Source organism: Quercus robur, chromosome 12 (genome assembly GCF_932294415.1).
Source record: "Quercus robur chromosome 12, dhQueRobu3.1, whole genome shotgun sequence".
Taxonomy (NCBI): domain Eukaryota; kingdom Viridiplantae; phylum Streptophyta; class Magnoliopsida; order Fagales; family Fagaceae; genus Quercus; species Quercus robur.
The window spans coordinates 13,334,055-13,349,220 of NC_065545.1; the positions used below are offsets into that span (position 1 = coordinate 13,334,055).

The 15,166-nt window shown below is 35.4% G+C and overlaps 1 protein-coding gene across 1 annotated transcript; it reads left to right on the forward strand.

Moving 5' to 3' along the window:
* Positions 1-3,459: 3,459 nt before the first annotated feature.
* LOC126709836 (stress-related protein) lies at positions 3,460-6,085 on the forward strand. Its single transcript, XM_050410183.1, has 3 exons — positions 3,460-3,618; positions 3,750-3,974; positions 5,400-6,085. Exons 1-3 carry the CDS (start codon positions 3,577-3,579, stop codon positions 5,850-5,852), a joined length of 720 nt encoding a protein of 239 aa, XP_050266140.1. The 5' UTR covers positions 3,460-3,576; the 3' UTR covers positions 5,853-6,085.
* Positions 6,086-15,166: the final 9,081 nt, after the last annotated feature.

Below are 15,166 nucleotides of genomic sequence, written 5' to 3' on the forward strand. Positions count from 1 at the left end.
TAAACACTTAGATATATTATTCAATTTTTTCTAAAAATTGATTTGATTTGATAGGATAAATTTAGTTGTAATTTCAAGTATATTTTTATTAATGAAATATGTTTCATTAAAATAAATTGTATTAGTTGTAGGGCAAATTAACAAAAAGTAAAGGTTTACATGGTGGGGCAGGGTTTCGCGGGACCCCAAGGGATGAGGATGGGGTGAGAAAGTTTTTCCCGTCATGCAGGGCGGGATGGGGATGGGGTAAGACAAAACCATGCGGGGCGGGGACGAAGACCCCATCCTTCAGCCCCACCCCACCCCACCCCATTGCCATCCCTAGTTATATCTTGCACAACTTGGATCCAATATTGGATTTTCATGTTTTGGAAGTAGTGAATATGAGAAGCCCACCTATGTTTTTTTTATTAAAATTTTTTAAGTAATCATTGAGTCATTAACAAGTGGAGAAGGAATCAAAACTATTTTAAATCTCCTCATTTATGTTGTTGTAATAATTAACAAAATATCTAATTTAACTCTCATTTACGTTTTTGTAACAACAAATATCTTATTTAACTCTCATTTATGTTTTTGTAATAACAAAATATCTTATACCAATTTGTTATAGAATAAAAAAGACAAAATATTTGTTTTTTAGTGAAACAAAATAAGAAATTGTGAGCAACATTTTTTTTTTTTTTTGAGAAAGTTGTGAGCAACATAAAGCACACACTTTAGCAACAAGAACAATTAATCAAACTTTAGCGGTCAATTAAGACAGCAAATTTAACATAATCTAATACACTGTGTGTCCACGCCTTCAAATAATGCTAAAAATAAAAAATTCACTATTAAAAACCAATTGGTATCTTAGTAAAGTTTCTGATGGTTGAATAAGAGATCTAGAGTTATATCCTCGCCTACACTAAAAACCGATTAGTATCTCGATTTGATGATAAAAAACTATCATTATAAGTAGACTTCATCAATTGAAACTATTTAAAACAAGAGTCTGAATTTGATAAGGACAAGGTGTAAAACCTTTGTTTTACACCCTCCAATCATAACATGCCACATAATCTTTACACAACTTTTCACAATTTGAAGAATAGGACTGACCACACACAATCATTCATCTTAGTAAGAACCCTCTAATAAATAAATAAATTCCATACTCCTTCCCTTGGAATCGAAGAATCACCAATGACCAAACCTTCACCTGCCAATTTGACGACCACCGAAGACGTTGCCGGAGTTTGAAAATGAAATATTTTTTTAGGTCCCCTACACTTGGCTTTGTGTGTGGCGGTGCTGAAGCACTTGCTTTTGACCATTTTGTTGCTGCATTTTGTTCATTCTTACTGTGTGAGATCTCAAGCCAAAACCCGTCAAATATGTTTTTGAATTTTGGTAAAAAATTTCATTTTTTTTTTGGTTACCAACACTTAACTTTGTGTTTGACGGTGCCCAAGCTCTTGTATTTGGCCTTCTTTTTTTTTTGTGTGTGTGTGTTGGGTCCTCTTCAATCTTCCACTGTGCAAGCTCTCAATGATATCAGCCTCTTTGATGGTGTCTCTTAATCCAGTGAGGTTTGTAGTGGGAGACTGAGGAGGGAGATAAGATTTTAGGGACTCTTTTTTACATTGGTCTGAAAACGTGAAATAGGGATTTTTTCTTTTTAAGATGTTATTTTTTTGAGTGGATTTTTAAGATGTTATTAGGTGTATTATGATGTATTGATTTTACAGTGAGTCTTAAGTAAAATGCTTATGTAGCATGTTCTTATTAGTTGGTATGAACCAAGGGATTTACATCCCGTTCTTATCGAATTTATTCTCTTAAAACAAATACAAAAATTAAAAACAATCTCAAACCCTATACACCCATTAGTACTATCAAAACAACAAAATAAACATAATCTTAGCTAACACACGTAATGATATTTTACTATCAAAAGAGCTACCAATTTTTTTTTTAACTCTCTAAAATGAACTTGGATGTTTAACACATGAATTTCACTCTATTTAATAAGCATATACACTTGACACCACTTTTACACTAATACACATAATCCTTATATTTAAGAACCAGATTACAATCCAATCTTTTGACTTACAAGTTCCTCACATTTATTTTATATTGTCCAAACTATATAAAAAATAAAAACTGAATTTATATTGTAATGAACCATTGTTTGTCGAATAATGCTATTGTAAGAACCAAGTACAAGAACTCTGGGCCTTAGATCCCTTGGGCTCACAATTTATTTGTAGTGGGTTTGAGGATTTCCTACAATGGGTCGTTCTCGGCAGAGAGACTCAAAGCAACATTCAGTTGAAAAGCTCTCTCCTTGACTATTTTCTCTCCATTTGTCTGAACCCCTTCTTCTCCCAACTTTCTTCTATTTATAGCCAATGTTAGTGGGGAAACCATGATTATGTTCATCGTTAGTGCTATTGAAGGTCCAGTATTATCTGGTTAAAGTGGCTGTTTTAGGTGAGAGGGCGGTGCAGCATTTATGATCTTGGAACTTGGCTCCATTTTCACCGATTGTGTTCGGCGACTCACGTTCCCGTGCATATCATGACCTTCCCGGGTATTGACTCACGCGCTATACCGGGAAATGTTAACCGGTCAACCCCGAGAGCCTGATAACCAAAACTTGTTTTTGGCCCTAAGGCAGTTTTAAGAAGGGCATAAGGTAACGGGAACTATCTGCCGGGCCTGCGCCCAAGGCTGGTATGGGCTTGGGCCCGGGGCCTAGATGGGTCTGGGCCCAAGGCCTGTATGGGCTTTGGGAGCTCGGTGCCGTACAGCTATAAATACAAATTTTTTCACAATAATAAAGCCGATAATGAAACTATAAATTACCAAAGTTTTTGTTAAATAGAGAGTGTTTAAACTTGAACCAAAGCCTATTTCTTTATCTCTTATACTCCTTAGCTTTTATAGCTGTCACGTCATCACATGAATTTTTTTTTTTTTTTTTTTTTTTTTATATATTTGACCATTGTTTGCCTTCAACGTTTCCAATTGCACTATTGGAATACAGAAAAATCAGAAAGTGCAGGCAGCCGATTTTTCAAAAGTAATAAAATTGCCGCGATGATGCGAAAAATTGATGGGTGCACACAACACAAGACACAAGACACAAAACCAAACCTCGATTGTAGTGCCACATTGCCTTCTGTGCCATGCAGAGACAATATATATCTTCCTCGACACGTACCGACGACAGTGCCACCTGACATGTCCACTTGTCCACATCCCCACACATCCTCATCACTCATCACCCACCGTCCACGTGTCCTCTCGCCCTTCCGCGCTTCACATTGGCCGGTTTTGATTTCCAAAGTCGAAGCAGCCACGTGACAAACACCTCACACCGTAGCCGTTCGATTCCCCCAAGGAAATCGACTTGGATCCCTATTAAAAGGGAATCGTTGCAACGCTTGGTCTTCACCGTTTTTGTATTGTGCTATTTCAAAAGATTCTCTCTCTCTCTCTCTCTCTCTCTCTCTCTCTCAAGGCTCTCTCATTCTAGGGTTTCGTACTTTCTAGAAGAAATCGCATTAGCATTTTTTCCAAAAAATGGCAGACTCTTCAGAACACAAACAGCCATCAGAGACTTCGGTACGATCACTCATCAGTGATTCATTCTTGGCTCGTTGCTTTATTTTCTTTACAGCCAAACAGAAAATATACGTTGAAAATTTTTAGTAAAATATTATATTGTAATGTGATTTTTGATTTGGATATTGAAGGTTGAAGAAAATAAGAAAGGGCTGAAGTATCTGGATTTCGTACAAGTGGCGGCGATCTACATCGTGGTATGCTTCTCGAGTCTCTACGAGTACGCGAAAGAGAACGCCGGTCCGCTTAAACCGGGGGTTCAGACCGTCGAAGACACCGTCAGAACCGTTATCGGACCGGTCTACGACAAGTTCCACGACGTTCCCTTCGAGCTCCTCAAGTTCGTCGATCGCAAGGTACGCCCTAAATCCTAATCACCACACTATTTACGATTTTAACACCCTGTTTTAATGCCTGTTCAATATTATATGTCTATTTTGTAAAGTATTGAATAGAAAAAGCGAGGCGTAAAAAACTATGGAAGCAAATAGGAGAAGCTTCGCAAATACGCCACTTCCATTAGTTATTGATTACTTTTTGCTTAAAGCTGAAGCAAAAAGAAACTTTATTGAAACTTTGAGCATTTTGTTAAATCTATTGTGCTTTTTTTTTTTTTTAATTACTATTTTCTTTTAATTTGAAAAGATGTATGAAAAGAATAAGCCTAATTACATTTATAAATTTTTTTTTTCAAAATTATTTAAAATGATATGTTAATAATGAGTTTATAAAATTTGTCGTTGCTTTTACAATGATATATGTTGCTTCAATTAAATTGTAAGGTCAGGGAATTGCGGAAAAAATTATAAATATTGTTGTACGTACAGCATTATATTTTTTTAGAAACGAGCTTTCTTATTGAAGAATCCTAGGAACTGTAATATGAAAATGCAAATTTTGTATTGTTTTTTTCTTCCAACTTTTTTGTTTGCACTTTTTGTCTTGTTTGTTAACTTTTTTTTTTTGTTTGTTGTGTAATCATCCAAAATTGTTAGTTTCCTCCGAAATTGCGAGAACAAACGGATGTGTAGCCTGTTTGTAAGACGTAATTCTCTTTCAAAATTAGTTAGATAATTCTAGTTTATAAAACTATGTATGTGTTCCCATCAAAAAAATATATATATACTTACGTATGTGTATTAATTTACATGATTTATTAAATCATTTAAATAAGTTACATTATTATTAAATTTAGCTATCTGGATTTTGGAGATTTGTGCTGCACCATTTTATACGACAGAAATAGAATACTAAGGACCCGTTTGGTAACGTTGTTTTAGTAATGTTGTTTGTATTTTTTGAAATTAAATTATGTGTGGGTGAAAAAGTGTATAGAAATATGTATAATATTGTTTAAATACTGAAAACTGTTGTTCTAATTACACTACCAAACAGCCCCTAAATGCTTTGAGGGTTAATTCTTGAGATTAAAGTCTCTGTTCTTTCCTACTCTCCTTGAATAGAGTCTAGTTTTGTTATCTTGTTCTTTTTTTTTTCTTTCTTGTTTTAATTGATCATTATAATCCGAGCTCTTAACTGTTTTAATAAAATTTGTTGCCTTGGATTACCATAGCACATTTCCAATATACTTGGATTAACTGTTTTAATAAAAATTTGTTGCCTTAAAAAATATATATATGTTAACGGGCATCTTAATGTGTTTGTTTAGAATAATTTATTGCGAGGTCCATCTAATAAAAGTATAGTACTGTAAATATTAAAAAAGCGACTAGTGAAAGTCATGGACATTTTCACATATTGATGTTGACATGTGTTTGAAGGTAGACGAGTCCATGGGCGAGTTGGAGAAGCACGTACCGTCACTGGTGAAGCAAGCATCGAGCAAGGCCTTGATAGTGGTTCACAAGGCGCCAGAGGTGGCTCTAGCCGTGGCTTCGGAGGTGCAGCGAGCCGGCGTGGTTGACACAGCGAAGAGCGTCTCAAGGACCGTTTACACCAAGTACGAGCCAGTGGCTGAGCATTACGCTGTATTGGCTTGGCACTCGTTGAATCGGCTCCCGCTGTTCCCTCAAGTGGCTCACATAGTTATCCCCACGGCTTCTTACTGGTCCGACAAGTACAACCAGGTGGTTTGCCATTCGGCACAGAGTGGTTGTGCCGTGGCAACATATCTGCCGTTGGTTCCCAAGGAGAAGATAGCTAAGGTTTTTAAAGAGGCTGATAGTGGGCCCGCTGTTACAACCAATGGTGAAGCTGTTGCCATGTCACAGTGACTTCCGTTAATTGGTTTTGGGTTTAATCAATGGCATCATGATCATAAAATTCTTAAAAAGGGTTGCATAAGGGGTTTTGTCTGGTAGAATTGTAGTTACTCTTTTTTACGTCTGCTAAACCTTTTTTTTGAACTGTTGTAATTTTGGGGACTTGCAGATTCCTTTGAGCTATCAGCTGTGTGATTTTGGTCTGAACTGTGGAATTTAGCTATGGCCTATGTGATTTTGGTCTCTCTCTTTTTTTGTCAATTGTTTTTACGTTTGGTTCCCATTAAAAAAAAAAAAAAAAATTGTTTTCTTATATTTGGTTAAAAATACTTTAAAAAAAGAAATGTTTCATACACAATATTTTCACAATATGAAATTTATTGTAAAAGTATTGAGAAAATATCATGAACATAGCATTTTTTTTTCTTCTAAAATATCACATTTTCTAAGAGATTAATTCTTATTATACTGCAAATGTGGCATTGCCACATATTTCCCTCCTAGAATTTTAAGCCACATCGTAACATTGATTAGCACACACATTGTGCCCGTTTGTTTCAACTTTTTCAACCCGGCCAAAAAGCACGTTTTGAAAAAAGCCAGCCCAAAAAGTCCGTTTGGTTAGGGTCCGTTTGGATACAGTTGAAAACTAAAAACTGAAACTGAAAACTGAAAAACACTGTAGCAAAATAATTTTTAAATGTGTGAATAGTACCGTGTGACCCATTTTTAATGAAAAAGTTGCTGAAAAGTGTAGTTTGTGGGACCCATGAACAATACATGAGAGCACTGTTCACTGAAGATAAATCAAAAAGTTACGGCTGGGAAAAAAAAAAAATTTTCTGAAACGCAAACGTGCGTCTGGGAATCACAAAACACACTTCCCAAACGCACTCTTAGTATAAAACGCAACTTTTTGGAAAAAGCAAAAAGTTGCGTTTTATATTTGTGAAGAGAACGCTCAAGGAATGAAATGAAATCAGCTCTTCAAGTCCATTTTGCCAAAAATCCGTGCGCGTTTTGATATATCCGTTGGAGTGAGTTGGGCAATTACCAAATTACTGTTCATCAATTCTTAGTTCTCATACCGTTCCTCATTCCTCTCATCTCTTCTCTTTGCTCTGCCCTCACTGCGCTGCTACAAACACAGCACCACCCCACCACAATCAACAAAACCCATTTCAACATTTGATAATCCAAACACAGAATCAACAAAACCAAACCAAAAATAACTCAAAATCAACACAAAACAACTTAAAATCAACTCAAACTCCATTGGAAAACCCATCCCAAACCCAACTCAAAATCAAACCCAAAATCCACAAAAAATCAACTCAAAATTAAACCATCAACTGAAAACCCATAACCCAAACTCAAAATCAAAATCAAATACAAACCCAATGGTGGCAGAGACTTAAGGGATCTTCTCTCTTCCTTGTAGCTTTTGAACTGTCAAAAAAAAAAAAAAAAAAAGAGAGAGCTATGTGGCAACTGGAATTTTCTGGAGGAAGTGGTAGGGAAAAAGGGGAAAAAAGGGGAAAAAAAAAGTGGGAATGTTCTGGAGGTGGTAGGGAAAAAGGGGAAAGAAGGAAAAAAAAAAAAAGAAGGGGGAACATTCTGGAGGAAGAAGTGGGAAGGGAAAAAGGGAAAGAAGGAAAAAAGAAAAAAAAAAAAAAAAAAAAAAAAAAAAGTGGAATGTTCTGGAGTGTCCGAATAGGGAAAAAGGGGAAAGAAAGGGGAAAAAAAATTAGAAGGGTACGTGTGTGGAGGAGAAAAAAAGAGAGAAAAAAAAAGAAGGAAATATGGATGAAAAAAAAAGTAAAGAAATAAGGGAAAAATAAAATAAAGAATGAGAAATTAAAATTGAAAAATGTAATCACAATATTTTCACAATAAATCTTAAGTGATAGGTTATTATTAGTTACTATTGATGAGAAAAAAATAATTTTTTTAGAAACTTTGAAAGTTCTTTTTAAAAAAAAAAATTAGAAAGTTTTATAAAAAAAAAAAAATAGAAAGTATTTTCACAATACTTTACATATACATTGTCATTTTTGGTAATTTACCACTCAAACCGCCACTTTTATAAGTGCTAGTCAATTCAATTTTTTCAAAAAACATTTTTTAACAGCTTTTAGAAAACACTCAGTTTTTTGAAAAAACACTTTTTTATTATGCACTTTTTAAAAACTCAACTTTTTCAAAAAGCCCAACTTCAAAAAGCTGAACCAAACTCACCCATTATCTCCATAGCTAAAACGCCCACAATACGCTACTCGCTTCACTTAAACACCAACATCGACCAAGAGGGTGTAATCTAATGAAAATGTTATTAAGGTGGGGAATGAAATGGTTGGTTGTATTAATAAGTTTTAAAAGAAGCACTTAGAGAATCTAAAGGATGTAGATTACCAACTAAAAAGACAATGGTGGAATGGGGAGGTTTCTTGGCTGTTTTTTTTTTACCCTCCAATGGATAAATATGGTTTTTTTTCTTTTTTCTGGATCAGGATAAGTATGGTTTTTTACCACCAAAATAAAGCAAAAGAGATTGGCTATCGTCATAGTGCCATACCTATCTCTTTCTTCAACTACTGAAACAAATTCAAGAATGATGAAGAGGCGGCATGCCAGTTGAAATACAATAAAAGCCCATTGAATAAAGTTGTGGGCCATTATCTAGGAAAAAGAGAAACATAACACCATGTACTATTGCTTAGAGCATCCACAATAGTGATGCTAAAAAGCTATTTTTAGCACCACTAAATGCCAAAAAAAAAAAAAAAAAAAGTGTTGCAATAGTGGTGGTATAGGTAAATTTTTTACCTACGTTGCTGTGCATTGTAATTGAAAGCCTAAAAAAATTTATTATTTTTATTCTCTCTCCCTCCCTTTAAATTATTATTTGTTTGTTCCTTTTTTTTTTTTTCTATTTCTTTTTATCAGTCACCTCTCTCTCTCAACCCTCTCTCAATTGTCACCGGCCCATCCTCTGCCCCACGCTGCAGACCCATCTCGCCCATGCCGCCAACCCATCTCGCCCAGTCCTCCATCTCACCGCTCACCCAATGCCGACAAGCCTAGTCCTCCATCTCACTGCTAATCTAAGCTTCTTTGCATCTTCAACATGAAATCCATCACTTTGAATTTGTTTAAACACCCATATAAACTTAAAAGAGAGAGCAAGAACCAAATGGATTTTTTGTCTTGCAACAGTGAAAGCTGAGGAAAAAAAGGATTTTTAATGGAAAAAACTATGATCTGAGGGTGAAATATTGGATACCCAAATCAAGAAACATTGAGATTCGAATAGAATAAGGATTAGAATATAAGGCACATCATGTTGGCTCCTCTCAAATAAATTGTCCAAATAATGAAACAGAGAATGCTTCACAGAGAGAGAGAGAGATGAAAGCTGAAGAGATATTTGTTGGCTAATTTGGATTTTTGGCAGTGGTTGTAGGTGGTTGTTCTTAGTTGGCAGTGGTTGTGGTTTGTGCCATTAATAAGCCCAAAATATATTCCATAGACTGCACTAGAGCTAATGGTCCACTACATTCTTCAAAGGCCTAAGCATGGCACCTCCATCAAGTGTAACACTACAAGCCCTCCTCAACACCACACGAGGCTACAAACAAAGCATTTTCCAAAAAGGGTTTCCAACTTCCCATTATCCTTTTCCTTAACCCACCCACAATTTTAAGGGTTCGTTTGGTTTAAAAAATAGAAAAGTGAGAAAATAGAAAATATTTTATTTTCTATCATCTATATTTGGTTAGGGAAGTAGAAAAGTAGAAATATGAAAAATATGGTTTCTAAACTTACTCTTATACTAGTTATAGGATCATACGTTGCATGGTTTTATTATAAACTTATAAAATATATATTTTATGTGGAAAACAATAACCAAATAAAAAATTATTATAATAACAAAATAAATAAATTGTATTGGTATAACAACCATCAAATATAAAATGATAACATCTCAATAGAAAATTATTACCTTTTAACATACCAATTGTGCTCTAATGAGACTGGTAGTTACATGTATCGAATTTTTTTCATCAAAATTTTGTATTTACGATAATATTAAAGAGAAAAAAAAAGGTTAGAAGTTGTTTTTTACCTTTAGAAGATTGTTAAATACTTCTTTGTACACTATATTTTTAGTGTATCCTTATTCTTGTTTATCATTGTTCTTTATTAAAATATTTAGTTCTTCGGGGCTTGTTACTTGAGATAAAGTAACATACAATTAGCTGTGGCGGAATACTAGACTTAGCAAGTAGAGGCCAACATTGTTTAGAGTTTGTCCTTGACTTTTGTTGATTGTTAGCATAATAGATCTTTAAAGGAAATTGTCTTCCTTTTAGGATGAATAGCCACTTTGATTTTGTAGGAGATAGAACTATTCGAGTAATAAGAACCCTTGTTCCGATTTTTGAACCTATCTAAATAACTCTTGATTTCATCAAGATTAGTGATTTGTTTCAATTTGAATATTTCATTTCTTGTTACATTTTCTTGCACCAACATTATAGCCCTATTAGGGCCTTTGTTTATATACTTGAAGATATACTAATTGATGTAATAGGTCATTTTAAAGAAGAAAAGGAGTTTTTAATGTAAAAACCTATAGCGGCAGTTTTAAAACCATCGTAATAGGTCTTCAATATGAGCAAACCTATAGTGGCAGTTCTAAAATTGCCATAATAGATTATTTAAAATAAAAATATTAATTTCAAACCTATAGCTACAGTTTTAAATCTGTCGTAATAGGTCCTCAACATGAGCCAAACCTATTGTAGGGGTATTGGGCCTAGGAGCTCATTACCTATGTATATATTGGACCTGAAGGCCCAAGTCGAGGATAAGGGGTCATTCGAGGAAGGGTAAATATTATCAAGAAAGCCCATGGTAGTAAATGAAGAAGTTAGTTTTGATCATAATAACCCTGGAGGTTAGGCCGAGGATGAATGCCTCCTCAGCTAACCCAAGCCGAGGTCCGTAAAGGTGGTCTGCCGTCTGGGGGAATGTTTCAGGAATTTATGTTGGCACGGATAAGCATTGCAAAAATAAAGGACACAGGGGAGTCCTAAAATATCTAAGGAGAAAGCTACTACCACCGCATTAAATGTTTTGCAACTAACTCCCTAGCCGCATTAACATGGAGGTAATACCTACACAGTAACTTTCAGCCTTACAACTACTACCTAAAGGCATTAGGAAGGAGCTGATGGGACAAGGATGAAGACCAACTATCTGGCCTACACGTGGAGGGTAGAGATGAAAAGGGAAAAGAGTATAAAAAAAGAAAGGAGTAATGAGAGAAGGGGATCGAGAAATCTAGAGAGAAATACTGTAGCAATTAGAAAACAAACTTATAATCAAATTTAAGAGAAATATACAAGAGTTGGTCTCCTCGGACAGTGCCGAGGACGATTTTCTTTAGTTGAAATCAATCTATCTTCTTGTTCTTGTCATTTTGAGCCCATTTTATCTATTGTCCAACTCATTTTAACCCAGTTTTCCAACCCACTCTCTACAAATTCATTGTTTTGGGCTTGCTAGACCCGAGTCCATCCACCCTTTGGGCTAGAGATTCAAATTACGTCCTTACACCTATAGCAACGGTTCTAAAACCACCGTAATAGGTCATTTAAAATGCAAAAAATAAAATATAAAAATTTTTAATTTCAAACCTATTGTGGCAGTTGGAAATTGTTGTAAGAGCTCTATATATCTATTATGGCAATTGGAAACTGTCATGATAGGTCAACCTATTGTGGCAATTTCTAAAAGCGCTATATTAAGTCTCCTATAGTGATGATTTTTAAAACCGCTGAAAAACTGGGCTGTAGAACTAGGTTTTTGTAGTGTTGATCTATTTTTACAACTATATGGCTAGCTGTATTAGTCCTCTCTGTTGGCATCATGGTCAACAAAGTTGTACTAAGTTCTAACTAAAACCTTTTCTGCTTTCTCATTGTGCAGCGAATGTAGCAGAATGAACAAATAGATGCACAGCCAACCAAGAGTGGAAGAAAACAATTAATTTGTTTGCTACTAGACATATAGGTTTTGGACAATTTTTAAGTTGATATCATAGATGATTTGCAAAATATACTATCCTGAAAATTTATTAAAGGGTGGAATGCCCAATGATGGGAGACCATCCTCTTCCATATATTTCCAATCCTTTAAAATATTAAGGTCTTGCTATACTCTCTAGTTCTTCAAACTTGCTTTTAGCCTTTTCCTCCAGAATCCACAAACACAAATGGTGACTACGATATATAACACCAGTAAATCTACTCTTTAGTTTTATGACAAGGACCTATATGATGCGTAACATACATTAGCTTGTCTTAACATCTCTGAAATGTGATACATAATGTTTAATTGGAATAATGAGACTGAAATTACATAAAAATTGCCTGTTTAGTTAAATCATCTTTTAAAAACAAAAAATTAAACCCTCTGTAAATGCAGGTTGATATTAAACATTTCAGAAAGCCCACAATGTTACTAGAATGGATGGGGATGAACGCTCTCATTGTATATGCTTTGGCTGCTTGTGATCTCTTTCTAGCAGCTGTGAAAGGTTTCTATTGGCATTCACCTGAAAATAACTTGGTAATTCTCTTTCTTTTGTACTAGGGTATTACCTGTGAGTCATTATGCTTCTCCTTTGCAATAAGCATGTGTCCATGCAACTTAGTTTTGACTAGGCTAGAATGTATTGATGTTATTTTGTACTATTTTTTAATAGATTTATGGAACTGTTGAACACAATTGATGTATTGGTTGACTTGGCACGTTATTTGATAGACAATTTTGAGCCAAATCTGGCGCGTAGGTTGGTGGCACGGAATCCTTAGTGCAGGCCATGATTCACTCAAAAAAGTGGGGTACCTGATGTTTGTAATGCTTGAAATTCTGTTTTGGAGTCTCGTTGCTGGCTTCCTCCACATGAAAGGCATATATTTAAAACTATATAAAATATAAAGACATGTAAATGTTCTATGCTGTATGTCCCCTGTGAATAACAAAAATTTTCCGTTTGTGTATATGATTAGCCATCTCTGTGTGTAAAAATTGCTAGCCTAATCGAACCAAACGACTTCTACTTTTAGCTGGTTAAATGACTAGTAGCGTACTTCTAAACTAACTGTAGCATTAAACAATTATTTGAAGCACAGCTGTACAAAGATAAAGTGAACAAATTGAGACTGTTCTTGGAGCTAGAGGATGATGTTGCGGCTGAGAAGTGAAGCTTTGCCCTTATTAAAGCATAAAGTGGGAAATGAGCGGACGTTTCTTTTTGCAGCATGATGATTGGCACCCAGATTTCCAAAAATATGGGGCTATAGAGTAGCACATGATACTGCAACTGTTACTTCAGCAAAGTTGTCGAGTGCAATTTTAAATGGCCAATAAAATTGGCGACCTGCTAGGTTAGATGACCTCTAGTTATGATTTAAGGAAAGCCGGCTGATGTTCTCGCTGTCATTAGTGGTGAAGATCGTGTGGAATGGGGGCTGCTAGTAAAGCAGTTTAATTGTGAGGACTTGGAGGATGATGAGGGATATCAGGAGTTAATTGGTGTGTAAAGCTTGTTTGGTTTCCTAAAGTAGTGCCCAAAAATGCTTTTGCGAGCTGGTTGGTAGTGAAGAAAAACAAGCTTACTACCAAAGATTGGCAAATTGAGGGTATACAGGGACATGTTTTGTACCTTCTGCGGGAATTGAATTTAGACTCCGGATCATATAACAGGATCTACAATCTACATAGTGATCCTCAGGAATGTTTGATCAATTGGTAAGTAGGAGATTGACATGAAAAGTTTGAATGACGAGTCAAAAAGGTAAAGGGGAAAGGATTTAGCATGTCATGACTTATGACTCGTGTGAGGTAGCATTGCAAGAGTAGATTCTCACATTTGGATTGATTCAAATGCTAGAATTTATGATGGAAAGATTTGAACTGAAGCTGAAGCTGAAGCTAAAATTATTCAAGTTATCCTGCAGATATAAACTGTGTGTAAAAACATAAGAAAATTTATTCAAAATAGCAATTTATGTAGCTTTGGTAAGACTCATACTGTTTTTGATTGTTGATAAAGTGAGCTATTGTTTGCTGTTAGTTGCAATTTTGTTGCTTGTTTGTGTTGCAACTTTAGTTATTTTGTCGTATGCAGTTGTACTTTTGGTTTAGTGAATAAAGTTGCTAATTCCTAAATCAGGGAGGGGAAAAAAAGAAACAGAATAATTAAATAGGAACCAGCTTCATTCCTGCAAACTACACCCAACATGTATCTATGTCCCTTCACAATTGCATCAAAGTTCATTCTTGACCATTGTTGGGGAAGTGACGACCATCTTTTTTCTGGAGTCAGTTTCAGTTTCAGGTATTTCTCCAGCCATACTGCTTTACTTCCCTTTGCTTGCAATAACTCTATGCTCCATCTTTATCAAAGCATATAGCATCTCCTAGCCACAAGGAAGCCTCTTACACCTATTATGTGTAAATTTTGTTAGGCTGCCCTTGTGATGTCGTAATTCATTAGGTGTTCAGCTGTTGTTTTGCTTATCTTCTTGGTGAATGAAAGAAACTTTATCTTCTTTTGCTTTCGGGGAAATGAAATTCAGGGAAAGTGAGAATACATGGGGCAAGATTTTGAAGCAATATCATGGAGGATTACATTATTACAGTGGCATGATCTTGGCGAAATCACTATGGAGATTATATACACATCTTATTTCTCAAAAAATGGCACTCAAAGTCTCAGACAAGAGAAAAAGGAAGAAGGGGGCAATTGTTAATTTTATATCTTTCATACAAACACAAGTAGAGCCAATTTGAATAGACAGAAACACAGACACTCTTGCTATTAGCCACGACAGAGTTCATGTAACAAGTACCGTGTGATGCATCCAAATACTTAGACGAATTTCTTAGGAAGCATTTTCATGTACTGAATGCCTTCTAGGGTGGTTGGTAATCCAGAATAGGTTGTCTACTAAAGAATGTTGTTGGGGGGTTTTCTGGTGATGCACACCATGTAATACGCAGAACTCAACTAGAAAACACCTTTTCTTCCTATGTCCCTTCTCAAGAAGGATCTGGAAAAGTGTTATGAATTGGGAGGATTCAATGGGATGAGATCATGGCTTGGGAGGGAATGAGTTAAAATGCATAAGTTTAAGATCAGTAATCTTCAGATTGGATCCTTGGTCTGTTATTTCCATGATTGGCAACAGAGGAATGGACAATTCATCAAGGCAAAGTTTGTTTTGAGTATGTAGGGGTGGCAAAATTGGACA

Excerpts from the sequence above, each read along its gene's own strand:
- LOC126709836 (XM_050410183.1), top strand. The coding sequence starts at position 3,577 with ATGGCAGACTCTTCAGAACACAAACAGCCATCAGAGACTTCG. Across the intron at positions 3,619-3,749 it reads AACAGCCATCAGAGACTTCG|GTTGAAGAAAATAAGAAAGG; the intron begins GTACGATCACTC and ends TGGATATTGAAG. Across the intron at positions 3,975-5,399 it reads TCAAGTTCGTCGATCGCAAG|GTAGACGAGTCCATGGGCGA; the intron begins GTACGCCCTAAA and ends ATGTGTTTGAAG.